Below are 27305 nucleotides of genomic sequence, written 5' to 3' on the forward strand. Positions count from 1 at the left end.
TCTTATTATTCATTGGAGATTAAAGTAATTTTTATAATTATTCTTCATCTGACAAAAAAAAACACATTTGACCCTGTTAAGGTCTCTGCTCTTGAATAATCTTGACGTCAAGAAGTAAATTCATGCGTCCCCTTTAAATTGCCCACATTTGTGGGTGGGTCATTGGTATTGAAGTTGATTTACGTTAGCACAATGGCTACAGTCAGTCAGATTTGGCCATTTGAGAGAAGACGCTGCCTAAAAGCCCATGGAATCATAATATTGTTATTTTTGGATCCATGTTTGCAATGTGTAAATGGTAAGGCTATGTATATCCCAGGGCTAGGCTTCATCTGGGATTATTTTTTCGATGCTACTTAGCTAGCAAAGTGGTTAGCTGGCGTAAGGCATTACATTAGCTAGCTAATAAGAACGTATGGCTAACATCCACACAATGGTAGACCGCAGGTCTATACAGACGCCTGACAGACAATTTACTGATCCTACTGTAATTTATCTGGCAAGCTAGCTAACGTACAATTGCTCCAGCAAGCTGTGTTTATTACCTTGTTAGCTATAACTGCTAGCTACATGATGCACCCTCCCCCTTATATGCCAACCCCCTCTGTCTTCCAGGGTACCTGAGCTCCCCACACGTGGGCCAGGAGCCCCCTTACAGCCGAGATGCTCAGCCAGTCATCACCAGCCCGGTGGTTCCTGCTCCATCATCTGGTAAAATCTCCTCCCCGGCCTCGACCTATGGGATGTTTTTATCATGTTGACACTGACAGCGCCTCTTTGGTATGCTGTTACTGAATGAAGTCCATGGGACAACCTATAATCTTGTGAATTATTTTGCAGCATCTCCAACTGATTCAGACAGCTATGCTTCCAAATGCCCCAGTGAGGGTCAATGCAACAGACTGCCTGCTGACTGCATCAACTGCAGCTATCACCACAACTGTAGCTATGGCAAACCAGCGTCTTTCTCTTGCAAGGCCAAGAGAGGAGTCCACTGCACAGTGAGTTCATTTCGCCAGTTGGACACAGATTGTTCTTGACAAAGAACAAGGAGCTCCATTTACAAAGAAAGTACGTAACTGTAGCACTTTGTCATTGTGCTGTTGATGCTTCAGTATGCTGTTTATTTCTCTCTGCTTGCAGGTGGAGTCGGGGAAGCAGCAGACCAACTTCTCCCTGTCCATCACGTGCCAGTTCTGCTGGCAGCTGGACCTGTCTCAGTACAGGTGCTCCAACTCAACCAGCTGTATGACCGTTGCCTGCCCTCGCAAACGCTACAACGCCACCTGCCAAGTGCTGGACCACGTACACTGCTTAGGTATACACTGACTGTACAGTGTGTCTGGTTCATTATTATTCAGATACATACACACCCCTCCACATGTATTTGGACAGTGATAAATACATTTAAAAAATGCTCTATACTCCAGCATTTTGGATTTGAGATCAAGTGTTTCATGAGGCAACAGTCCAGAAGTATGTCACCTGTTATTTGAGGGTATTTTCATACGTATGTTTTACCATTTATAAATGAAAGCACATTATGTATGTAGTCCCACCCATGTGAAGTCAAAAGTATTTTGAGAAAAATTAAGTATTTGATCCCATATTCTTTGCATGCAATGACTACATCAAGCTTGACTCTACAAACCCCTTGGATGCATTTATAGTTTATTTTGGTAGTGTTCTGGGTTATATTTTGTCGAAAAGTAACAATGGTGAACGATCATTTTCTTTCTAGATAAGTCATGTAGATTAGATACTTCTGAACACAGTTAATCCTGATAATGCCATTAAGAAAAATCATGAATGAATCATGAATAATGAGTGGGATGCCATTCAGAGACAACAAAACGTGCTAACCTTTACCAATAACAGGGGAGAATAGTATATTTCGGGGGGTATGCTCTTTGTGTCTCTAACCTTCTCACTCATCATTATTCATGATTGAGTCAAGATGATCTATAATCATGTTAGCATCCACATGAATGTCGAAGTTTTCAGAAACATCTTCTATTCTTACTTACAATAAAAGTGACTCCAAAATGGCACAAGACATTATTCACCATTCAGTTCCTGTTGGGCAAAACAAACGGCAAATGCATCCAACAAGGATGTAGAGTCACAAGCTTGATGTAGTTTTGGCGTGCAAGGAATATGGAGCCAAATTCTAAACTTTTGACTACACTATAAGTTCATTTGTCAAAAATCCTTTGACTTCTTCAAATGGGGGGACTAGTTACAGGAAGCGCTTTAAGACCGATATGTATGAAAATACCCTCAAATAAAACATTCTATCTAAAATGCGCTAAATGCTTCACTGTCCAAATGCGTATAGAGGGGAGTGTATACTGTCCAAATGTGTATGGAGGGGAGTGTATACTGTCCAAATGCGTATGGAGGGGAGTGTATACTGTGCAGTGCATTCATTAAAACTGTCTTTTGTTCTCAGGTAAAAGAGTATTTCAGAAACGTTTGTACTGCAACTGGACAGGTGGGTACAAGTGGTCGACAGCACTGGCACTCAGGTAAGACTCCTGCACAAGCACACTGTTAAGGGCAGGCTGTGTGGCATCAATATTAGTCAGAAGCATTTATTTTGGTGCCAAAACTGACTACAAAGTGTAAATAGGACAACATTTTAAGTCAGTATTTTACAAAACTGAGATTTACGGAATCGAGAACAACAGCGTTTTCCTTGGGTTGGGTTTAGATTTCAATTCTGCCCACACAGGACCGCTGTCTGGCATGGCTTGCAGTACTCAAATAATCCAGAGTATAGGTGCACGTGTGCTGCAGTGCACGCTACCCAATCGTAGCAGCAGAATCAACCTACAGCCCTGCCCATTTCTTTACAGTCAGCAGAACGACCAATAATTTACAGTGTTGTGTTGAAAGAACAAGGTTTGTTCATTATAAACAGATGTTTATACGTTTGTGAACTAATGTTAGCATCACAAACACAACTGTCATCAAAGATACTCTAGAAAGGAGGAAATTTATAATGCACTGAGCTTGGAATTCTTGACCAATCACGTTATTGTTGTAATGCTGTGTTACGCTGTTGTTAAGCCATTCGTCACGCAATCCTTTGTTGAAAGTATAGTGGCTGTTTGGGATATTTTAGCTACGGTGACTGTAGCGGGACAAACAACAATAGCGGCCAGGGTACGATATAGCTAACATAACACACCCACGTTGAACCACACCCCCAAGACACATATTTTTTCATAATGAGTAGCAGAGAAACCCAGGGGAAATCGGTGGGTTCAGCCCCCCTTTAAGACCACCCCACCTGTGTTATAGATTTCTAAAAGTTTCTTTGGGTTTCTTATACTTTGAATCTTTTATAAAACATCTTCATCCTTGAAAAATATTCATGAAAATCGTCTCATTTGTAAAGTAAATGAGTGACTAGCACAACAGTCACTCATCTCTTAAGGACAAAAAAAAGCCGTGATGAGGAAGGTTAAAAACAGCGAGTGTCCGTCCTACCGCCTCTGACAACAGAACATCAGCCGTCATTTTCTTTTAATTTCCAGACGATTGTACACATTGACTTGCCACCCTTTGTCAACACCAAGCAGGCTTACAGCCGACATTCAATATGGTGCACCTTCCCGCTTAGATGTCTTTGTCTTCTATGCTCTTTACTGTTACCAGTAGAATCCCAGTTGTTATTGTTGTTTCTATCTGCAGTATTACACTAGGTGGATTTGGGGCTGACCGGTTCTATCTTGGCCAGTGGAGAGAGGGTCTGGGCAAGCTGTTCAGCTTCGGTGGCCTGGGTATCTGGACCCTGATTGATGTGCTGCTGATTGGAGCGGGGTATGTGGGGCCAGCCGATGGCTCCCTCTACATCTGAGACCTGTGATTGATGCCCACTCCACAGGCATGATGGTTGTAGGGTTGATACCCTCTCCATTTCAGTTTAGACTGTCTGACTGTAAAGATCCACTCCATGGAGATGCCATCCCATTATCACACCATCTGCTTGCCCAAACTCCCACTGTCTGCAAAGACTGACTTCTTGTCCCACCTGCCACCAGTGCAGCTTCACGGTCAGCCTTGTCAGGTCCGCCTCTAGATCATCAAGCCCAAGCATCCTTCACTGATATACTGTAATACAAGCTGCACTGAGCATCGTTTTGGAGTTATTTGGGTAATGGTGGTTAGAGTTGGTCAGGCTGATATGGACTGACTGGAGAATGGAAGGTAGGCACAGTTGAGCAGTACTTACTTACTGCACGGTCATGCATAGGAGACCATTAACCATGGCTATTGAACACAAAATAGAGTTATTATTATAATACCGATTACAGAAACAAAAGGTGCTTGGAAGAAAAGCAAAGTTTTTCTTCCCTGCAGTTTTTGTAAAAGCATGTGGCACCTGCTAAGTGTGATAGACGGTTATGTGCATCGGTGGATAGCAGATCAACCTTTCAGTGTTCTCTCTGCAAACCAACTAGAAAAAAATACTTGAACGGTTATTTTCTTTGGAGTGTAACATTGCAACATGAATGTCAGATTGCTTGGATGAAAATGTGGTTGGGATACAGATTTGGGGAAATGACATGGTGGTTATTATGGCTGGGGCTTATATTGTGTATTTATATTTATTGCATTGTGGATGTGGATGTGCACCACAGGAGGCTGTTAAGGGGAGGACGGCTCATAGTAATGACTGGAACGGGGTGAATGGAATGGCATTAAACACATGGAAACCATGTGTTTGATGTATTTGATACTATTCTGCCCCACACATTACCATGAGCCCGTCCTCCCCAATTAAGGCGCCACCAACCTTCTGTGATGTTCATATGTCAGATTTCAGCATTACATGGCATTGCACTACAGCTCTGCATGCCCAAAACACACACTGTTCTCGTAAAGCTGTGCAGGCTTCAACTAGGTCACGAACTGGTTCAGAATGGTTTTAGTACTAGTTTTCAAAGAACTTGTGCAACACTTTTTGTTCTTCATGTAGCTTTCATTATATTATTGTTCATCGCTCAATCGCCCAGCCCAAATGGTTACGATATGTAGCCTCCCATATCCAGAGCTTGAGTATGTGTGCTGCACAAACTGGTAACCTATACTTCTGGTGAAAATGTGTTCATGTTCTGGATTTTAAAAAAACAATTGGAACACTGTAATGACAAAGATGTTTAAGAAAATTGTAAATATTAAACTTGTGATATGTTATTGATCTTTGTGTCTTATTGTGTTTGTATTGTCTAGTATTATAAGCATACTTGAATAAACAAAATCATCTGGTCTGTAATTTCCATGATGATTGACTTTCACCTCTGTGCTTTTTCACACAGTAAAATGCCCTGCCTCATTGTAATGATACTGTGGCACATCTTTGATACAGAAAGAGAAGCTCACTCCCGTAATTCAACATCTCACTGACTAATGGTTATGTGAATACATACACCATATTACATACAATACCTTCTGCATTGGTCCTAGCATTGCTAGCATGTGTTAGCGCTTCTCATTGGCTGTTCTGCAGTAATTGTCTGTATACGCTCCTCACTCCCACATCACTTACTGTTATGTACCACCTCCAACAGAATATGTGTTTGGCCCATTAATGTTTGAGCTGAATCGACTGACCGCCACCTCTACATTTTGTCTGGCAAGGCTAACCAGTTAGAATAATAAATGCCAGTCATCCTCAGTATGCCACATATCTCACTGAGCATGAATACAACCTGTAAGAAATAGTTTCATATTGGGTTATGTATTGTTAACCAAACACTTGTTCTCAGTTGAGGCTGACGTTTATCTCAACGAGTAGCATCTCAAAATACAACGGAAATAGAACCACCATATCACCTAGTCATTTCCGATAAAAACATAAAAATACTGTCCAATCGATGATAAGAATCATGGATGCTATACTAGACAATCAGTGCTGAACAGAACAGGGTGATTCTTTAATTAAATAAGTCTTACTGGGTTAATTGACATTTATGGAAACATATTGTGAATATCATTACTCCTATGAGTACATGTGAGTTCTCTTAAGTAATAGGACAGCCATTTGCATGTTCAAATCCATTGAGAGTTAACAATGCTAGATGAATCAGAACACAACTTGCATTGTAGTGAAATCCCCTATGATTAGTTTAGAATTGCTAATCGTGAGTGATGAAGACAAAAGATTGTTCATTCATTCCCGTCTTATGCAATAAACAATTAGTTTGGCATCATTTCACTGGATCTCCCAGTAACAGCACTAGGCTACTGGTTCCTAGGATGTTATACAGCATACTGAACAAAAATATAACCCCAACATGTAAAGTGTTGGTCCCATGTTTCATGAGCTGAAATAAAAGTTCCCAGAAATGTTCCATAGACACAAAAAGCTTATTTCGCTCAAATTGTGTGCACATCCTTGTTAGTGAGCATTTCTTATTTGCTAAGATAATTAATCCAGCTGACAGGTGTGGCATATCAAGAATCTACTTAAACAGTATGATCAGTACACGGTGTGCCTTGTGCTGGGGACAAAAGGCCACTCTAAAATGTGAAGTTTTGTCACACAGCACAATGCCACAGATGTCTCAACTTTTGAAGGAGTGTGCAATTGACATGCTCACTACAGGAATGTCCACGAGAGCTGTTGCCAGATAATTGAATGTTCATTTCTCTACCATAAGCCGTCTCCAATGTCATTTTATAGAATTTGGAAGTACGTCCAATAGGCCTCAACCGCAGACCACATGTATAGCGTTGTGTGGGCCAGCGGTTTACTGATGTGAACAGAGTGCCTCATGGTGGTGGAGTTATGGAATGGCCAGACAACACAATTGCATTTTACCAATGACAATTTGAATGCACAGAGATCCTATAGAGATACTGAGGCCCATTGTCGTACCATTCATCTGCCGCCATCAACTCATGTTTCAGCATAATGCACCTCCCCATGTCACAAGGGTCTGTAGGTTTTAGGTTTTATTTATTCGCACCAAAGAAAAGCGAAAGACAAAACAGTACTGATAAAAACTGGTAAAAATGGTGTGCAGGTGCAGTTAGAAGCCCAAAAGAGCTTGTGAACCATACCAGAAATATAAGTTCAAAAAAAAGTTTGTTCAATCAGTTAAGCCAAGTATATGAATTATAATTGTACATAATATACTCAGTAACCAAGAAAAAATGTGATTATGTGAGTTAGGCTATATAGAGGTATTATTTGGTAGTTTGGTTCATCAGGCTGACCAGATGAGGTTTTGGCAATGTGAAGAAAATAATTTGAGTATGGTACCTCTGTATATGATAGAGAATTAACTATGTGAGGTGCGGCAGTGGGGAGGGTGAAGGTTATTGCAGTGTCGTGTTATATAGACATAAAGATGGATTTCAGAGTGAACCTAGATGAATCCATTGAAGGGTTTAGGTAAACTGTCTGGGAGGTACACAATTCCTGGAAGCTGAAAATGTCCCAATTCTTCCTTTGCATGAATACTGAGACATGTCACCCATTGAGCATGTTTGGGATGCTCTGGATTGACGTGTATGACAGCGTTTTCAAATTCCCGCCAATATACAGCCATTTCGCACAGCCATTGAAGAGGATTGGGACAATATTCCACAGGCCACAATCAACAGCCTGATCAACTGTATGTGAAAGAGAGGAGTCTCGCTGCATGAGGAAAATGGTGGTCCCACCAGATACCGACTGGTTTTCTGATGCACGCCCCTAATTTAAAATGTTAAGTTCTGTGACCAACAGATGCATATCTGTATTCCCAATCACGTGAAATCCATACATTAGGGCCTAATGAATGTATTTCAATTGACTGAGTCTTATATGAACTGTAACTGTTAAATATTTTTATCACTAGTTCACTACTTCCAATAGTCATACAGTAATAAGTTGATACATGTAGTATCTGTACCCTGATGAAGCTGGATCACATCTGATTTCATAGCATCTCAGCAAGATACTGGATTTGCTTCAGACCTTTATGGTTGCTAAGGAACATTTGAAAGCAATACCAATTAGATCCAGCTATGTAACAGACCTGAAAAATAGCCTGTGTTATAAAATCTGACTGCAATCTGTAAATTACCCAATTTTGCAGAGAACGCTGGTATTGATACCAACATCCAAGCTTTCTTCCAGCTCATGCACTTCTCATCTGTGCAGTCAATCTCATGTGATAATGGTGGATCATTGTGGAATGTAGCCAATAAGCCACTTTTGTCAGTCTTTTGCATGTGATGGGTATTCATTTAAATCTTACACAATCGTGTAAGCTAATAAACACTTGACCTTGCGTTAGGAAGGGGCATCAATCCAATTCGGCCTGTGTCCCTAATCGAAAGGAAATTAAAATGTTGCCACAAGCCAAATGCAATTTTAGTGATTTATTTTGTACAATAAAGAAAATGCACTGCACATTACCCCAGCTCAGATGTCAAGGCAAGCGTTCAAGAGCATCTGCATTGCACACACAAACCTGAACATTGCATCCCTCATATACCCCACTACCAGCATGCTACACACTGATTAACCCAACGTAGCAGGCATAAAAGCAATGCCTGAAACCAGATCCCCTACATACTGGGTCTTGACAAGAAAAAATTTAAATAAAAATAAGTGTCAGGGGAGTTTCTCTTCTACACTGTTCAACCAATCCAGTACATGTGAAGGAGTTAAGATGGAGTGGCATCTTGTTAACATCCAAAAGCGGAAGTCGTGTCACAGGCTTTTTCCATTTCCCCTGGAAACCAGAACATCCAGTTGTTGGGGACTCGGCAGAGGCTATACACTGATAGAAACAGATTCCAGCCAAGGAAGGGGGCCCCCCCCCCCCCCCAGTATTTTTCATTTTTGCAGAGCTAGGAGTGGAAGCAAGTTAGGCATCCAGGAAACATAACTCAATTAAAAAGGGCAAAATAAAAAAGTAGTCCATGTGAACCGTTCAACCTTCTGGCAGGGAAAGTATGGCCACAGTTTAAGGAGCAAATAACATTGATACTCACAATAGACAAATATAGCAAAAGGCATATGGCGATATCCACACCATGTGCCCATAACACTGTTCACACCATCCATACAAAATGTTATGAGATTTTACACACATACTTTAAGACTGAGGACACTGGAAACTTTCCAATAAAAAAAAAAGTAAAATAGGATTACCGGAGTACATCTCCGCCCACCCCATGCACAACTCCTCAGATGGCAATGGAGGTGTCAAATACAGTACTCAACTTTGAATTTCATAAACTCAAAATATATCTGAAATATTTCATAAATTAGGCATCACCATGTTTTTAAACAAAATATTGTATAAAAGTATAACAAAGACTGACAAAACTCCAAACTATAACAGAACAAATCTACGCTCATTCAAATATGGGGCGGGGGGTGAAGAATGTCAATGTAGTGGCCAAAGGACTGGGTCAAATCTCATCGCTGTACTCAGTGTACTTCTTTAGAACTGGGGGCATAGACCCCCCCCGTCTGAGTGTCAGGTTTGGGTAGAAGCAGTCTTCTCTCCCATCTCAGCAACACCAATGGACACACCACAGTGAAAACCACGTGTTCCATCAGGCCCACGCGGTAGACGCATTACACCTGGCGGAAGCCCGTCTGCGCCCTGGATCTTTCGACCCAGCATGGGGCTCCCTACTGGGCTGCTCTCCTGGGAGGCCACCTGCCTGCGCCTCTGGACCCAGGGGCTACCGGACGGCGTCAGGCTGCTGTCTGAGGAGTAGTCCGCCCAACGTCGCCCAGCCTCAGGGCTCAGTCTGCCCTCACTGGCCAAAGGAGACTTATGGGAGTGGGGAGACTTGCGTTGGGAGCATGGGCTGGCCCGGGGGCTCGACCAGGGGCTTGTGCGTGGGGACACAGCTGGGCTCAGGTGATTGTTCTGGAAGGCGGCACCCCCTCCAGTGGGACTTAGCTTATTGACAGAGCAGGATTTGCGGGCCAGTCTGGGGGAGGTGGGGTTGCTCTCAGTATCTGAGGAGCTACAGGCAGAGTCGTCGAGATACTGAAGCTCCCGTACCCGGCTGTTGAGTGAGTGGCTCTTCCTCATTCCTCCTCCCTCGTCGCACTGACGCTGATCTTTGGGGACCTTCTTCTTGGGAGGCTTGGTGCCGATCAGGACCACCTTCAACCCCAGAGACCCTGTCCCCTCATCGCTGACCACAGCCTCGTTGGCTCTGACTGCAGCCTCCACCTCCTCATACTCCACGATGGCACACTCCTCAGTGCCCAGCTGTGTGTAGCGGCCACTCAGCTTCTTCAGGTCGGCTGGCAGGTCCTTGCCAGGCTTCAGCACCCTCACAGAGGCAATGGCTCCATATGTTCCATATGCTTTCAGCAGCAGCTTCATCAGTTGTTCCTGTTGGGTAGCGCCGCCCTCACGCCCATCGCCATCCACACCCTCCATCGCAACGCCCAGCTCTGGCCAGCTCTGCAGCTCGCTGAGTAGCAGCATGCGGCTTGGCAGAGACTCGCTGGAAAAAACGGGCACTGTTGATCTGCGACGCACTTTGCGCCCCTCATCGTTTAGCTCAAGTATTGTCGAGTGGCGCAGAGCATATGCAGTTGTTCGCCAGTCTCGTGTCAAGTGCTTCACCTGGGAAGAAAATAACTTTGTTAGAGATGATCGGAAGTGAAAGTCAGTACTTTTACAGGCAGCATCCTGTATGATAGAACTTCCTTGGTTTTATCATACATCCTGAAAACTAAAAAGCCTTTGTTTTGATAGCAGTATGATAACATAAGCAGCCACAGATCTAGAATGAGATTATTTTTCTATGTAATCAACAGCTATCAAAAGGCAAATCAAGTTACTGGCTACTACAGAAGTGTTTAACAGTTCCTAAAATATTATTTTTTTTAACATTTTAAATACAGCAACATAGTGCCATTATTGTTAGCTCCTCTTAGAAACTAAATAAACATTTACAGTATTCATGCAGCTGTGAACATTAGAAATTAAACCAGTAGAGGAGAAAAACAGATCTTATTCTTGGAAGTGTAAACTGAAAAAGGAAACAGCTAAAAATCAATGAGTATGTTTGAGCCTCATTCACACCAGATGGTCCCGCCTCCAATCCATGTGAAAAAGCACTTCCTAGCCCCAACGGCTTGCCATATTGACACTAGGAACAGCTGTTGCATTCAGTTATACGAGACCCCAGGGTTTTCAATTGATATTCCAATTTCAAAATCAAGAAACCAAACTGTCAGCAGGAGATCAAACATTACCTTCTTGAAAGAGGTAAGCAGTTTGACACTAACGAAGCCCAGCTTGTTGCGTCGGACGTGTTTGAGCAGGAAGGCATCGTGCTCCAGGTTCTCATCCGACAGGTAGTACTCGATCTGGGCCACCAGCTTCTGGGTCAGCTCTGGGTCTGGGGGCTGCCAGCTCTCCTCCTCCAGCTCCCCACCACTCGTGCCAGCGCCACTGAGAAAGAAAACGGTTAACATGCCAGTTCACAAAGACAAGGCAGGAGCTTAACCGATTTGGCAGGAGAACTGATCAAAACAGCCTCAGTCATTACCCATAGAAACATCCTTAAAAGCACTGCCATCTTGACTCTTTCCTCATTTCATTTTGATTCTTCCTGTGACAGTAGTGACAGGCTGCCTAACCACGGTGTGACCGTCACACTGCTCTCTGCCAGAACCGCAACACCACAGGGTGTCCCACCAACATGAACAGAAATCATTAAGACCTCCATCTGAAGAGTGCAGAGTCACTGATCTCCACACTACATGCCTCCCCCACAGGGACAGGGCTATTTACCATATCAGCCAGACTTTAAAAATCAAACAATGCAGTCATTTACTGCCTACAACACCAAATCAAAGGTTTAATCAAAGCTCTATTGACAGAGGGCTTTAAAATTTGCACAGGTATGCCAAGCTGGCATCTTCGGCTGTGATAAGAGTGAAGGTCTGAATGACACTACTGTGTGGATGAGTCATCCTCCTCACACAGCGATCCCATCCCACAGGCTAGGCAAGCCACTGGTCGAACACCCCAGACAGAACAGACAACGTAATGATCACAGCATCCAACCCACTGTTTTAAAGTCAGGGGAAGCCCTGCGCAACACCTCCCCCGCACACAACACCACTGTAAAGGGACCAATTATCGTAGACAGAGTTATCCTCTGCGATTCTCCCCTGACACAATAAACTAGTCAATAGTATCAACGAGTAGTTCACTGGTTACAAAAGTAACACGTGAAAACTGTTAATGTTCCATGCCCCCAAACAAGTGCAACATTGTTGCAAGTGAGGAACACTGCAAGACTGACTGATGTATTGGCTGACCTGGCTAAGAATATTCATTCATTTCAGACTACCTAAATTAAACATACCAACCACGTAGCCTATACATTAGCACTGGGTCACAGGAATTTACAAGGGCAAAAATAGCCAGCCTGGTCTCAGACTAGACGTCACATAGTAAATGTAAATCCGAACACGCAATTTAGTAGAATAGGTTTCGTTTGGTTAAGACAGAAGGCCAGTTAAGGCAAAAATCGAAAGTATGGTGGTTAGTCTGCAAATCTCTAGCAATCCAAAGGTTGTGTGTTAGAATGTAATCACGGATTACTACTTTCCATGATAGCTAACCCTTCCCCTTTAACCCAGTGTTTCCCAACGCCAGTCCTCGAGTACCCCCAACAGTATGCATTTGCATTGTAGCCCCAGGACAAGCAGACCTGATTCTACTTGTCATTAATCAGGCCCTCAGAGGCTACAACAGAAATGTGTGCTGGAGTTGGAAACCACTGCTTTACCCACCTAGTTAACATTAACCACAACAAAGAGAAATAAATGTGGAATTTTAAATGTCATATTGTAAGAATTATAATTCCTAACATGTCATACAAAATGGATGATGACATCCACAAATGAATACATACCATACGAAACGTCACACTAATAGGAGTGTTCAGGATTGATATTTACTATGTTACGTCTACCCCCGAGTCCAGGTTGAAATAGCAGGGGATGACGCAGGGGAATTAGAGCAATGAGTGTAAAGGTGCCATCCAAATCGGCCTCTGTCTTTTACGTCAATGGGATTACAATGCCCGTCTACAGGTGGTTAGAAACTGTCTGGCAATTACCATAGCCCTTCACTGTGGAATTGAAGTTCACACTAAAATAACACAACAAAATAAAGTATTGCAGTATTTTAGCCTACGGGGTTAATTGCAATAAACAATCAGATAACGTTAAAAATTAGTATATAGTCAGACATGCCATTAGAAGACCAAGCATTTACCTGGATTTATCATGTCTTCCAAATTCGTCTTCACTACAGCTGCCTCCGAGAAAATCGAGATTGTTTGAGGACACCTCTGGTTCCTCGTCGTCTGCCGCCTGAATAGCCACTGTTATCGTCACTTGAGTCCCCATCTCTTGCAGGTGTTGATCCACAATTATCACCTCGTCGATTTCCCGTCCCGCTGACGAACCTGAGACAGATTCGATATGTTTCCGAAACTCCATGGTGGCACTCGTCATTTTACCCGAAATAAATGCGTTTTCTCCCGGTTTGTTCACTTTCTCCTCGGCTACACCAGTGGTAGTGATTTCCTGAATGCCTTTATTCCTTGTACTACAACAATTGAAGTCTGCAGAACACGGGGCACATACACCTCGACGCCTTTGACACCCACACCGGTGGATGGTCAAGGAAGTCCCGAAGATGCGCTCCACAGCTTGCCAGAGCCCCCAAATTCTACCCCACGGAGAACCCTGGGGTGGCGTGGAGTTAGCAGCTAGCGAGACGCAGCTAGGAGCTGGGGAGACGGAGGGGATAGAGCGGTCTTGTGTTGCTACTTCCTGATATGTAAGAAGCGATCTGCTTTTGAAACGAGCTCTGGGATTGGGCCATGTCATCTTTCCGCACTCATCCCCAACACACCAGCAAAACCCAAGATGAAGCCAAGAGGGAGGGAGGAGAAAATGGAGACAACGGATAAATGCGTTTACCAATGCTTGCATTTTTGTGTATTTTACCCTTTGTCACTATTTCTAGTTAAGAAATGGCTGCTATTTCACACGTGTCCTAAATAGGGGGAAGTAGAAGTGTAAATTACACGTGCTGTTCTGCAATTGGGGAAATTGCAATGCACCAATCATGAAGGCTGACACATTTCTCTGAACCTGCAAATTGGATAATAGGCTTTTAGCGTTAGAGCGCAGGGGTTGTTGAGGGATTTGCTGTGGGGAAGGACACAAATAAATGACACCAGTGCATACAGTGTCATGAGGCATTAATGTCAGCAGTGGCTTTTACTATGAGATGATGTGTAGGCCTATAAAAAAGTAGCCCTTTGCAACAAAATTATTAACACAGATTTGAAGATGTCAGGATTTGGCATTGGTAATGCTAATGATCCAATTCATGGTCTGTTATCTCCAAGCCTACACCCCATTGGCCCAAACCTTTAGTGCGCTTATGACACTCGCTGACTGTTTTTAATTGTAGGTGTGTATCATATCCTACATGGACTCTTAAACCATCACCCACACCACAACTGCTACACCATTGCTAATACTGTTGCCAAGCCTGAGATTACTTGATGTTTTTTCCACCCTGTTGGCAAGAGTTGTACAGCTGGTGGACTGACTCATACTCTGAAGCACATGTCCTGCTGCAGCAGCCACAGTGGCAGTGTCATACCTCCCAGTGCCACAAGCCAGGAGCAGACATCAATCAGATGTTCCAACCAACCCTTCAACAGCTTATCTGTCAGGTGTCTGCAGCAGGAAACAACCCCAATAGAGACAAGGGTTGCACCCCAAATGGCACCATATTTCCTTTAAAGTGCACTACAATTGACCAGGGCCCATAGGGAATAGGCTGCTATTTGGGACACCTTTGTCAGGAGTAAGCTGATTTGCTGTAAACTGAGCTGAGTTAAAATGAGCACCCCTCTCTTGATCAGAGAGCTGGTATTTCATCTTTGTTCAGACTGAATGCAATTGTGACTACTATTCGCCTACACTTAACATTCAACAACAAGGGTGTACTTTTGTAATCCTTCTCGCTACTACAAATATCTTACATATGTTGATTTATTTTAAATGTACACATGTTTTTGTCTGTATGATTTTGTCCATTCTGGACATCTGGATAGAGAAAGCTTTACAAGGTTTAATTTACCATCTACACTTTAGTTATATCTGATATGTGTTTTTCCTGTGTCCCAGTTGTGAAGAATCTGAAAGGAAGTATATAAATCAGTAATCATGAGATTCTTAGGAACATTGTGAAATGTTTTGCTTTTTGAGCTTGTGAATGTGATGCAATCTTTCACAAAATCATCTGATACATGATTGGGCAATCCTGCCTTGAATGAAAGACATTTGGAGTAAAGTTGAAGGAAAATATGCATGTATGTCTTTGCAAATATACATACCCTGGTGATAATAGAGAATCCTTTGTGAGTCTGTCCAAGGTGACTGTCAGAAGGTGTGTGTTTCTCATCCATGCAGACATGTACGTAAGCTATTACTGTATGTGGAACAAACTGACACTGTGGGTCCAGACTACAGCACCTTTCTTTGACAGAAAATCTCTATTGTTCGCAGTCTGTAAATGCCCTGTGCTGTAACCTACAGTATATAACTCACTACTGATATTGAAGGGTTTGCTTAATGCTATAGTCATCAAAAAATACAATGTTTCTTTCTTTTGTCTTATTAAGGATTCTGTTTCTCCCTAAAGGATTCTAGATCTTATGTTTTTCGATTTACAGATGAGTGCAGCATTTTACTTCTGCTTCACATCACTCCCTCATTCTGAGTCAGACAAGATATTTATAGACCGCTGTACCCCAGAGAGCTCTGACTGGCCAAGTCCCCATGCATAATACATAACGAGAGACAATTTACATTGATCCCTGTGTCTTAGTGGTATGTTTTTTATTGTCAATTGTGAGATATATATCACATTCATATAATCCACTTTATCATGCCCTTATAAAATGGCTGCAGAAGTGGTTGATTGCAGAACCATAATTATGAGCTTTGATGTGGGACAATTATCTCTGAAGTATACTGACCATTATTTTTTGTGTATGTGGTAAATAAATGATTACAAAAGTGACATTGTGTCACAACAGAAGTAGCTAGGTCATTTGTGGAAGAACTGTCATTTATATAGAGCATTCCATTATCTGCTTGTCACTTAAGATTACAACATCATCTCCCACAATTGATTCAGTTTTATGAATAGATGATCCTTGTGATGAGCATGTGTGTGGGATGTCTCTTTGATGAGTCTGAGTGAGAGTCCTTTCCTAGCACTTATATTTTCCAGCTGAGACAGTATAACCAAAGCTTTATAACAATGAGAGGGTCACCGGTGGAGAGTGTTTTTCTTTAAAAAAGTGTTTATGAATGCATCAATAATGATGTAAGAGGACATGGCTCTGAAATCAGTTTCAGGTTGGATATTCGCCTGTAGTTTTCCTTACCTCCACCAACAGCAGTTAGGGACCGTCAACATAGTGATAAATCACATTTTTCAAAATTCAATAGCTCTTTAACCATTACTCCTAACACTTTCAAAACTGGTTGTAGCTAACCTGTGGCATAGATGCACATTGCACACCCTTTAGTTTGTCAATTTTTTTCTCACATGGTTTTACATGAATTTTTCAAAATGTAGAATTTCAATAGCTCCTTGGTCATGTGACCTAATGTCCGCTGACTACCCTTCTATATTGCACCCTCTTGTTTGTGTACTGTAAAATCACGTGGTGTAACATACATTTTTCGTAGTTTCACATTTGCAATAGCTCCTTGGTCATGTCAATTACACACCTAAGAAGCATACAGTGGATATACACCCATATTGCATAACCTCTAGTCATGTATCTTCTATATTGTTGTACATTATTATTAGTTTGACAATTAGGGGGTTCAGTCCAGTGTTGTGTTTACCCATTTCTTTAATATTTATCTACAATAATTGGTAGTTCTAAATACTTATTTTCCCTGTTTTTTTTTTTCCACAGTATTTAACAGTGGTACACAATAGGAGAGAGACAGATAATATCTCCTTTCGTCGTTAATATCAACCATAAAGGAAAAGGGCAAAGTACGAGGATCATGTTATTAATTGTCCAAAGCAGGGATGGAGAGTGAGCTAGTGAGGTAGGCTGCAGTGGGTTTGCTGGTCAATACATATACTGAACATTTAACCACAGTATTGTTGGCCAGTAAATCAATGAATACAAATATAATGTTGACAAATTAAGCAAATTGTAGACCTTTAATCTTTTCCAACATGCCAACAGAAATGTAACTTCAATTATGTATGAAACATTTCACCGTGTTAACTTTCTCTGTATCCCTGGTTGATGTACATGTCAGAGCCTCTTCAGTGTGGATGGGGTATAGCATACATTTTCAACAACAAAGACTGCACTTCCAGTTTGTGTTCTTTACTCTGTTGAACTCTTTTGTCTTCATTCCTAGTTACAGCACATGGAACCTCAGTTGGCATGCAAAACATTCAATCAAAACAAAACAAAATGTAACACGTTGTAAATAATATCAAATATCAATGCAGTATGACGAATTAGCCATCCATTGTGTTATATTATAAATAGTCTTACATGCCGTCACTGTTGTCAAAATATTATAAACATGTTAAATAAAGTTACTAACCCAGTCAGTCTTTGGGCCACATCCTGGTTATTTATCAGTGGCACACATGAAGCAGTTGTTGGCTTTGTTGAACTATGAAATCATATGCATGAACTGAACATGTGGCTGTCCCACACAACTACACAAAAATAAAGAATTTACATTTACTTTGAATTAAATGTCATTAACAGACATTTTTAGTATATCCTCAGCCATTTCTTTTCTCAGTTGCTCCATGTGTTTTTGAAGGTTCCATATCAATTTGGGAGGGGATGTTGTGGAAGTTCTGTGCAACTTCCTTGGCCATCTACACCAAAAAAATATAATAGCGTTTTTTACCTAATTGTCACATAACAGCTAACCATTCATTATTGAAAATATAACTATCAAACCTGCTTTACAAAGACCCCACAGCTGAAGGTGTCCTGCTGCATGGTGTGAGTTATTTCCCCTCCTTTACACTTGATGACCATCCAGTCGTCTTTTCCATGGCAGGATCTTCTCATTTTGAAGTATTCTCTTTTTTTATGTAAAAATAATAGAATTATGATTAGTTATAGGCAAATGAATACACAAGCCAAATTTGTATGCGGTTTTCCTTATCACTATGATCTAGTAGTAATTTATTAGTAGATGTAATTTCCTTTATGCCCCATTCTACACACAGCCTAAATTATAGGCACTGAACCATTTACAGGACAATAAAAGTAGCATATAGGATCCAACCCTATCACAGAGTGAATAAATGTACAGTCGTGGCCAAAAGTTTTGAGAATGATTACAAATATTAATTTTCAAAGTCTGCTGCCTCAGTTTGTATGATGGCAATTTGCATTTACTCCAGAATGTTATGAATAGTGATCAGATGAATTGCAATTAATTGCAAAGTCCCTCTTTGCCATGCAAATGAACTGAATCCCCAAAAAACATTTCCACTGCATTTCAGCCCTGCCACAAAAGGACCAGCTGACAACATGTCTGTGATTCTCTCGTTAACACAGGAGTGAGTGTTGACGAGGACAAGGCTGGAAATCACTCTGTCATGCTGATTGAGTTCGAATAACAGACTGGAAGCTTCAAAAGGAGGGCGGTGCTTGGAATCATTGTTCTTCCTCTGTCAATCATGGTTACCTGCAAGGAAACACGTGCCATCATCATTGCTTTGCACAAAAAGGGCTTCACAGGCAAGGATATTGCTACCAGTAAGATTGCACCTAAATCAACCATTTATCAGATCATCAAGAACTTCAAGGAGAGCGGCTCAATTGTTGTGAAGGGCGCCCAAGAAAGTCCAGCAGCGCCAGGACTGTCTCCTAAAGTTGATTCAGTTGCGGGATCGGGGCACCACCAGTACAGAGCTTGCACAGGAATGGCAGCAGGCAGGTGTGAGTGCATCTGCACGCACAGTGAGGCAAAAACTTTTGGAGGATGGCCTGGTGTCAAGAAGGGCAGCAAAGAAGCCACTTCTCTCCAGGAAAAACATTCTGCAAAAGGTACAGGGATTGGACTGCTGAGGACCAGGGTACTGTCATTTTCTTTGATTAATCTCCTTTCCGATTGTTTGGGTCATCCGGAAAAAAGCTTGTCCAGAGAAGACAAGGTGAGCGCTACCATCAGTCCTGTGTCATGCCAACAGTAAAGCATCCTGAGACCATTCATGTGTGGAGTTGCTTCTCAGCCAAGTGAGTGGGCTCACTCACAATTTTGCCTAAGAACACAGCCATGAATAAAGAATGTAACCTACACGTCCTCCAAGAGCAACTTCACCCAACCATACAGGAACAGTTTGGTGATGAACAATATATTTTCCAGCATGATGGAGCACCTTGCCATAAGGTAAAAGTGATAACTAAGTGGCTCGGGAAACCAAACATCGATATTTTGGGTGCATGACCAGGAAACTCCCCAGACCTTAATCCCATTGAGATCTCTATGTAGATTCAGGTCATTGTTTGTATAAAGTAACTCTTGAATAAGATTTTTTTCCTGTTTGTTTCGAGGTAACAATGGCAATTTGGGTCTTCAGTGGTGTTGTTTGCTGGAATAAATTGTATGCTTCATGATTAGAAGAATAAGAGTGATTGCAAGGCACATTAAGTACTGTTTGAGAGTAGCAGAGGCAGTTAAAGGTCCAGTGCAGTCAAACATGTGTTTTATATATATTTCCACACTATGCGGTTGGAAAATACTGTGAATTGCTGATAATGTCATTTTAGCGTAAGAGCTGTTTGATCAGTTTTCCCCTCCCCACTCAGACCATTCCCAGACAGTCCTAGCAAAATTCTTGCTTGAGAAATTGCTCTTTGCTAAGAAGCTATTTTAATTGAAAACAATCACAGTGAGCTACTTAATTATTACCTAGAAATGATTTGATATTGAAATAAAAACATCTGCATTGGACCTTTAAGGAACAGTAAATATTGTATGTTGAAGGATGGGGTTCAATTATTTTTTTTAACCTTCTAGTAACACATTCAAACTTAGAAACAATGACAGACAGTAATTTACAGTTATAAGTGACAATACCTGCCGTCTTGGATTTGGCAGGAATTGAACTGCAGACACCAGTGTTGGACTTGCATTTAATGTATTCTTGCACAAAAACCTTCACATAGCACAACACATTGTTTGTAGCAAGTATCAATGCATTAAGTGATTTGGTTTGTGTGAACTGCTGCAAAATGCAGGTATTTGCACAGCATAGATTCCCAAAGCTTCTGTTAAAGTTTATCATTGAATACATGTCTTATTCAACGCAACATTTCTGTTAATATTCTTCTGTAAGTGAAAATAGGTAATGTTGAGATTTACATTGAGAGAGCAGTAGGGCTGTAAAAAGTCATACTTAATATCATGTTTACATCAGTAATACCACTGGTATGTTGTTTTTTCCTGTCTACCAATCCTTCTCTCCTCACGTTTGAGGCAGGGGTGTCTGCTCTTGCACATAGCTGTTTTTGTATTCTTCCTCAGTAGGGGAAACTAGGAATCAAGACTTGAGAGGTGTAATAATTGAGAATTTGTGGTCAATCCTCAAGAGGCTGGTGGACAAACAAAACCCACAAATTCTGACAAACTCCAAGCATTGATTATGCAAGAATGGGCTGCCATCAGTCAGGACGTGGCCCAGAAGTTAATTGACAGCATGCCAGGGCGGATTGCAGAGGTCTTGAAAAAGAAGTGTAAAACAGTGCAAATATTGACTCTTTGCATCAACTTCATGTAATTGTCAATAAAAGCCTTTGACACTTATGAAATGCTTGTAATTATACTTCCGTATTCCATAGTAACATCTGACAAAAATATCTAAAGACACTGAAGCAGCAAACTTTGTGGAAATTAATATTTGGCCACAACTTTTTGGCCACAATTCTAGATTTAATTTTGGATTGGAGATGCTTAATATGAGTCTGGAAGGAGAGTTTACAGTCTAATCAGACACCTAGGTATTTGAGGTTGCCCACATATTATAAGTCAGAACCGTCCAGAGTAGTGATGCTATGTGGGTGGGCAGATGCGGGCAGCGATCGGTTGAAGAGCATGCATTTAGTTTTACTTGCATTTAAGAGCAGTTGGAGGCCACGGAAGGAGAGTTTTATGGCATTGAAGCTCATTTGGAGGTTAGTTAACACAGTGTCAGGGCCAGAAGTAGGGCCAGAAGTATACAGGGCCAGAAGTATACAGAATGGTGTCGTTTGCGTAGAGGTGGATCAGAGAATCACCAGCCGCAAGAGCTACATCATTGATGTATACAGAGAAGAGAGTCGGCCCGAGAATTGAACCCTGTGGCATCCCCATAGAGACTGCCAGAGGTCCGGACAACAGGTCCTCCCATTTGACACACTGAATTCTATCTGAGAAGTAGTTGGTGAACCAGGCGAGACAGTCATTTGAGAAACCAAGGCTGTTCAGTCTGCCGATAAGAATGCTGTGATTGACAGAGTCGAAAGCCTTGGCCAGATCGATGGATACGGCTGCACAGTATTGTCTTTTGTCGATGGCGATTATGATATCGTTAAAGACCTTGAGCGTGGCTGAGGTGCACGCATGACCAGCTTGAAACCAGATTGCATAGCGGAGAAGGTACTGTGGAATTCGAAATGGTGATCTGTTTGTTAACTTGGCTTTCGAAGACCTTAGAAAGGCAGGGTAGGATAGATATAGGTCTGTAACAGTTTGGGTCTAGAGTGTCTCCCCCTTTGAAGAGGGGGATGACCGCGGCAGCTTTCCAATCTTTGGGGATCTCAGACGATACGAAAGAGAGGTTGAACAGGCTAGTAATAGGGGTTGCAACAATTGCGGCGGGTAATTTTAGAAAGAGAGGGTTCAGATTGCCTAGCCCAGCTGATTTGTAGGGGTCCAGATTTTGTAGCTCTTTCAGAAAATCAGCTATGTGGATTTGGGTGAAGGAGAAATAGGGGAGGTTTGGGCAAGTTGCTGTGGGGGGTGCAGAGCTGTTGACCGGGGTAGGGGTAGCCAGGTGAAAACCAAGTCCAGCCTTAGAAAAATGCTTATTGAAATTCTCGATAATCATAGATTTATCGAAGGTGACAGTGTTTCCTAGCCTCAGTGCAGTGGGCAGCTGGGAGGCAGTGCTCTTATTCTCCATGGACTTTTTTGGGGAGTTTGTTCTACAGGATGCAAATTTCTGTTTGAAAAAGCTAGCCTTGCTTTCTTAACTGCCTGTATATATTGGTTCCTAACTTCCCTGAAAAGTTGCATATTGCGGGGGCTATTCGATGCTAATGCAGTACACCACAGGATGTTTTTGTGCTGGTCAAGGGCAGTCAGGTCTGGAGTGAACCAAGGGCTATAGCTGTTCCTGGTTCTACATTTTTTGAATGGGGCATGCTTATTTAAGATGGTGAGGAAAGCACTTTTAAAGAATAACCAGGCATCCTCTACTGACGGAATTCGGTCAATATCTTTCCAGGATACCCGGGCCAGGTCTATTAGAAAGGCCTGCTCGCTGAAGTGTTTTAGGGAGCGTTTGACTGTGATGAGGGGTGGTCGTTTGACCGCGGATCCATTACTGACGCAGGCAATGAGGCAGTGATCGCTGAGATCCTGGAGGAAGACAGCAGAGGTGTATTTAGAGGACAAGTTGGTCAGGATGAAATCTATGAGGGTGCCCGAGTTTACGGATTTGGGGTTGTACCTGGTAGGTTCCATGATAATTTGGGTGAGATTGAGGGCATCTAGCTTAGATTGTAGGACGGCCGAGGTGTTAAGCATGTCCCAGTTTAGGTCACCTAACATTACAAACTCTGAAGATAAATGGGGGGCAATTAATTCACATATGGTGTCCAGGGCGCAGCTGGGGGCTGAGGGGGGTCTGTAACAAGCGGCAACAGTGAGAGACTTATTTCTGGAAAGGTGGATTTTTAAAAGTAGAAGCTCAAACTGTTTGGGCACAGACCTGGATAGCATGACAGAACTCTGCAGGCTGTCTCTGCAGTAGATTGCAACTCCACCCTCTTTGGCAGTTCTGTCTTGGCGGAAATGTATACACATACATAAAGGATTTTTCAGCTCTGATTTTACCACTCAGAATCCAGAATGGATATGACAATGGGGCCAGCACAGGATGTAATACACCCTTACAACAATCTACTTTTGTTCTTCTTGACTTGTTATCTGGTAAGCTGCTACTGTGTGTCAAGAAAAGAGCCCCAATTAGGGGTTAGTGTACTCCAGTAAAAAAGGTCTGGTTTCGAATAAAAACTATTGCCCTGTGTCCCTGTTCATAGGGGCATGAGAGACTAGTCAGTGGTAGAATTGAGTTGGCACTTTATTGGCCCAAACACCCATAGACCCACAAGGTCAGTAATTAGTAATACATTTTTTTTGCATTGATGCATTTTGTCTTCTAATTGTCCAAGAATAAGATCCAAAGTGTTAGGAAATATTTGTTCCCATAAATACAAAGAAGGATGTCTCTCCTCATACCTCTGGCACTTTAGTCAGACTGCCAGACTGCACCACAGAGCCAATCAGGAGAGAATACATACAGGTCAAAGGTGCCAATTGAGAGTCAAGGGGTGTGTCTGTGCCTTTTGGATTACTCTCTCTTTACAGAGAACCCCTGTGGTTCAAGTCTGCTCTGCGCATGTCGGAAAGTGAGAGAGCCAGCAGCCAAGAGAGTTTTTCACAGTATGGAATAAAAAAGTATTACACTTATGAATGTATGTGAAATGCTAATATGTATTAGATCCAGTATAATGGAATAACTAAGACCTGATTTGGAATGCAGTGTGTTCCGATTCCTCCTCTTTCTGTCCAGCAGGGTCAACCAAAAACACTTGGCCTGATGGTTCATGCAGATACTGGGGAAGCAATATAGAAATGTATTGATCCCTTAAAGGATTTGACTATTAAATGACCCATATCATAGAGTGCTTCCGGCGCCGACAGAGATGGCCGCCTCGCTTCGCGTTCCTAGGAAACTATGCAGTTTTTTGTTTTTTTACGTGTTATTTCTTACATTGGTACCCCAGGTCATCTTAGGTTTCATTACATACAGTCGAGAAGAACTACTGAATATAAGATCAGCGTCAACTCACCATCAGTACGACCAAGAATATGTTTTTCGCGACGCGGATCCTGTGTTCTGCCTTACAAACAGGACAACGGAGTGGATTCCATGCAGCGACCCAAAAAAACGACTCCGAAAGAGAGGGAAACGAGGCGGTCTTCTGGTCAGACTCCGGAGACGGGCACACCGTGCACCACTCCCTAGCATTCTTCTTGCCAATGTCCAGTCTCTTGACAACAAGATTGATGAAATCCGAGCAAGGGTAGCATTCCAGAGGGACATCAGAGACTGTAACGTCCTTTGCTTCACTGAAACATGGCTCACTGGAGAGACTCTATCCGAAGCGGTGCAGCCAACGGGTTTCTCCACGCATCGCGCTGACAGAAACAAACATCTTTCTGGTAAGAAGAGGGGCGGGGGCGTATGCCTCATGGCCAACGTGACATGGTGTGATGAAAGAAACATACAGGAACTCAAATCCTTCTGTTCACCTGATTTAGAATTCCTCACAATCAAATGTAGACCGCATTATCTACCAAGAGAATTCTCTTCGATTATAATCACAGCCGTATATATCCCCCCCCAAGCAGACACATCGATGGCTCTGAACGAACTGTATTTAACTCTCTGCAAACTGGAAACGATTTATCCGGAGGCTGCATTCATTGTAGCTGGGGATTTTAACAAGGCTAATCTGAAAACAAGACTCCCTAAATTTTATCAGCATATCGATTGCGCAACCAGGGGTGGAAAGACCTTGGATCATTGTTACTCTAACTTCCGCGACGCATATAAGGCACTGCCCCGCCCCCTTTTCGGAAAAGCTGACCACGACTCAATTTTGTTGATCCCTGCCTACAGACAGAAACTAAAACAAGAGGCTCCCACGCTGAGGTCTGTCCAACGCTGGTCCGACCAAGCTGACTCCACACTCCAAGACTGCTTCCATCACGTGGACTGGGAGATGTTTCGTATTGCGTCAGATAACAACATTGACGAATACGCTGATTCGGTGTGCGAGTTCATTAGAACGTGCGTTGAAGATGTCGTTCCCATAGCAACGATTAAAACATTCCCTAACCAGAAACCGTGGATTGATGGCAGCATTCGCGTGAAACTGAAAGCGCGAACCACTGCTTTTAATCAGGGCAAGGTGTCTGGTAACATGACCGAATACAAACAGTGCAGCTATTCCCTCCGCAAGGCTATCAAACAAGCTAAGCGCCAGTACAGAGACAAAGTAGAATCTCAATTCAACGGCTCAGACACAAGAGGCATGTGGCAGGGTCTACAGTCAATCACGGACTACAGGAAGAAATCCAGCCCAGTCACGGACCAGGATGTCTTGCTCCCAGGCAGACTAAATAACTTTTTTGCCCGCTTTGAGGACAATACAGTGCCACTGACACGGCCTGCAACGAAAACATGCGGTCTCTCCTTCACTGCAGCCGAGGTGAGTAAAACATTTAAACGTGTTAACCCTCGCAAGGCTGCAGGCCCAGACGGCATCCCCAGCCGCGCCCTCAGAGCATGCGCAGACCAGCTGGCCGGTGTGTTTACGGACATATTCAATCAATCCCTATACCAGTCTGCTGTTCCCACATGCTTCAAGAGGGCCACCATTGTTCCTGTTCCCAAGAAATCTAAGGTAACTGAGCTAAACGACTACCGCCCCGTAGCACTCACATCCGTCATCATGAAGTGCTTTGAGAGACTAGTCAAGGACCATATCACCTCCACCCTACCTGACACCCTAGACCCACTCCAATTTGCTTACCGCCCAAATAGGTCCACAGACGATGCAATCTCAACCACACTGCACACTGCCCTAACCCATCTGGACAAGAGGAATACCTATGTGAGAATGCTGTTCATCGACTACAGCTCGGCATTCAACACCATAGTACCCTCCAAGCTCGTCATCAAGCTCGAGACCCTGGGTCTCGACCCCGCCCTGTGCAACTGGGTACTGGACTTCCTGACGGGCCGCCCCCAGGTGGTGAGGGTAGGCAACAACATCTCCTCCCCGCTGATCCTCAACACTGGGGCCCCACAAGGGTGCGTTCTGAGCCCTCTCCTGTACTCCCTGTTCACCCACGACTGCGTGGCCACGCACGCCTCCAACTCAATCATCAAGTTTGCGGACGACACAACAGTGGTAGGCTTGATTACCAACAACGACGAGACGGCCTACAGGGAGGAGGTGAGGGCCCTCGGAGTGTGGTGTCAGGAAAATAACCTCACACTCAACGTCAACAAAACTAAGAAGATGATTGTGGACTTCAGGAAACAGCAGAGGGAACACCCCCCTATCCACATCGATGGAACAGTAGTGGAGAGGGTAGCAAGTTTTAAGTTCCTCGGCATACACATCACAGACAAACTGAATTGGTCCACTCACACAGACAGCATCGTGAAGAAGGCGCAGCAGCGCCTCTTCAACCTCAGGAGGCTGAAGAAATTCGGCTTGTCACCAAAAGCACTCACAAACTTCTACAGATGCACAATCGAGAGCATCCTGGCGGGCTGTATCACCGCCTGGTATGGCAACTGCACCGCCCTCAACCGTAAGGCTCTCCAGAGGGTAGTGAGGTCTGCACAACGCATCACCGGGGGCAAACTACCTGCCCTCCAGGACACCTACACCACCCGATGTCACAGGAAGGCCATAAAGATCATCAAGGACATCAACCACCCGAGCCACTGCCTGTTCACCCCGCTATCATCCAGAAGGCGAGGTCAGTACAGGTGCATCAAAGCTGGGACCGAGAGACTGAAAAACAGCTTCTATCTCAAGGCCATCAGACTGTTAAACAGCCACCACTAACACTGAGTGGCTGCTGCCAACACACTGACACTGACTCAACTCCAGCCACTTTAATAATGGGAATTGATGGGAAATTATGTAAATATATCACTAGCCACTTTAAACAATGCTACCTTATATAATGTTACTTACCCTACATTATTCATCTCATATGCATACGTATATACTGTACTCTATATCATCGACTGTATCCTTATGTAATACATGTATCACTAGCCACTTTAAACTATGCCACTTTGTTTACATACTCATCTCATTTGTACATACTGTACTCGATACCA

General features: G+C 43.0%; 2 protein-coding genes across 2 annotated transcripts; one reads left to right on the plus strand and one right to left on the minus strand.

The window, feature by feature from the left end:
* Nucleotides 1–150: 150 nt before the first annotated feature.
* On the plus strand, nt 151–5209 carry LOC139385007 (TM2 domain containing 3). The gene is made up of 6 exons (XM_071129975.1): nt 151–298; nt 616–711; nt 841–1001; nt 1144–1318; nt 2453–2528; nt 3700–5209. The coding sequence occupies exons 1-6, from the start codon at nt 193–195 to the stop codon at nt 3863–3865; spliced, it is 780 nt and encodes a 259-aa protein (XP_070986076.1). The 5' UTR covers nt 151–192; the 3' UTR covers nt 3866–5209.
* Nucleotides 5210–8367: 3158 nt separating this feature from the next.
* Nucleotides 8368–14005, minus strand: LOC139385212 (la-related protein 6-like). Its single transcript, XM_071130326.1, has 3 exons — nt 13281–14005; nt 11243–11441; nt 8368–10607 (listed from the first exon to the last, which is right to left on the minus strand). The coding sequence occupies exons 1-3, from the start codon at nt 14003–14005 to the stop codon at nt 9492–9494; spliced, it is 2040 nt and encodes a 679-aa protein (XP_070986427.1). The 3' UTR covers nt 8368–9491.
* Between the last annotated feature and the right edge of the window lie 13300 nt (nt 14006–27305).

This window comes from Oncorhynchus clarkii, chromosome 26, assembly GCF_045791955.1.
Source record: "Oncorhynchus clarkii lewisi isolate Uvic-CL-2024 chromosome 26, UVic_Ocla_1.0, whole genome shotgun sequence".
Taxonomy (NCBI): domain Eukaryota; kingdom Metazoa; phylum Chordata; class Actinopteri; order Salmoniformes; family Salmonidae; genus Oncorhynchus; species Oncorhynchus clarkii.

What these genes read in the sequence shown, in the direction of transcription:
- LOC139385007 (XM_071129975.1), top strand. Translation starts at nt 193, where the DNA reads ATGGCTACAGTCAGTCAGATTTGGCCATTTGAGAGAAGACGCTGCCTA. An exon ending in GGACCACGTACACTGCTTAG is followed by an intron (nt 1,319 to 2,452) that starts GTATACACTGAC and finishes TTTTGTTCTCAG; the next exon opens with GTAAAAGAGTATTTCAGAAA. An exon ending in TCGACAGCACTGGCACTCAG is followed by an intron (nt 2,529 to 3,699) that starts GTAAGACTCCTG and finishes TTCTATCTGCAG; the next exon opens with TATTACACTAGGTGGATTTG.
- LOC139385212 (XM_071130326.1), bottom strand. Translation starts at nt 14,005, where the DNA reads ATGCAAGCATTGGTAAACGCATTTATCCGTTGTCTCCATTTTCTCCTC. An exon ending in GGAAGACATGATAAATCCAG is followed by an intron (nt 11,442 to 13,280) that starts GTAAATGCTTGG and finishes TTTCTTTCTCAG; the next exon opens with TGGCGCTGGCACGAGTGGTG. An exon ending in TGCTTACCTCTTTCAAGAAG is followed by an intron (nt 10,608 to 11,242) that starts GTAATGTTTGAT and finishes TTTTCTTCCCAG; the next exon opens with GTGAAGCACTTGACACGAGA.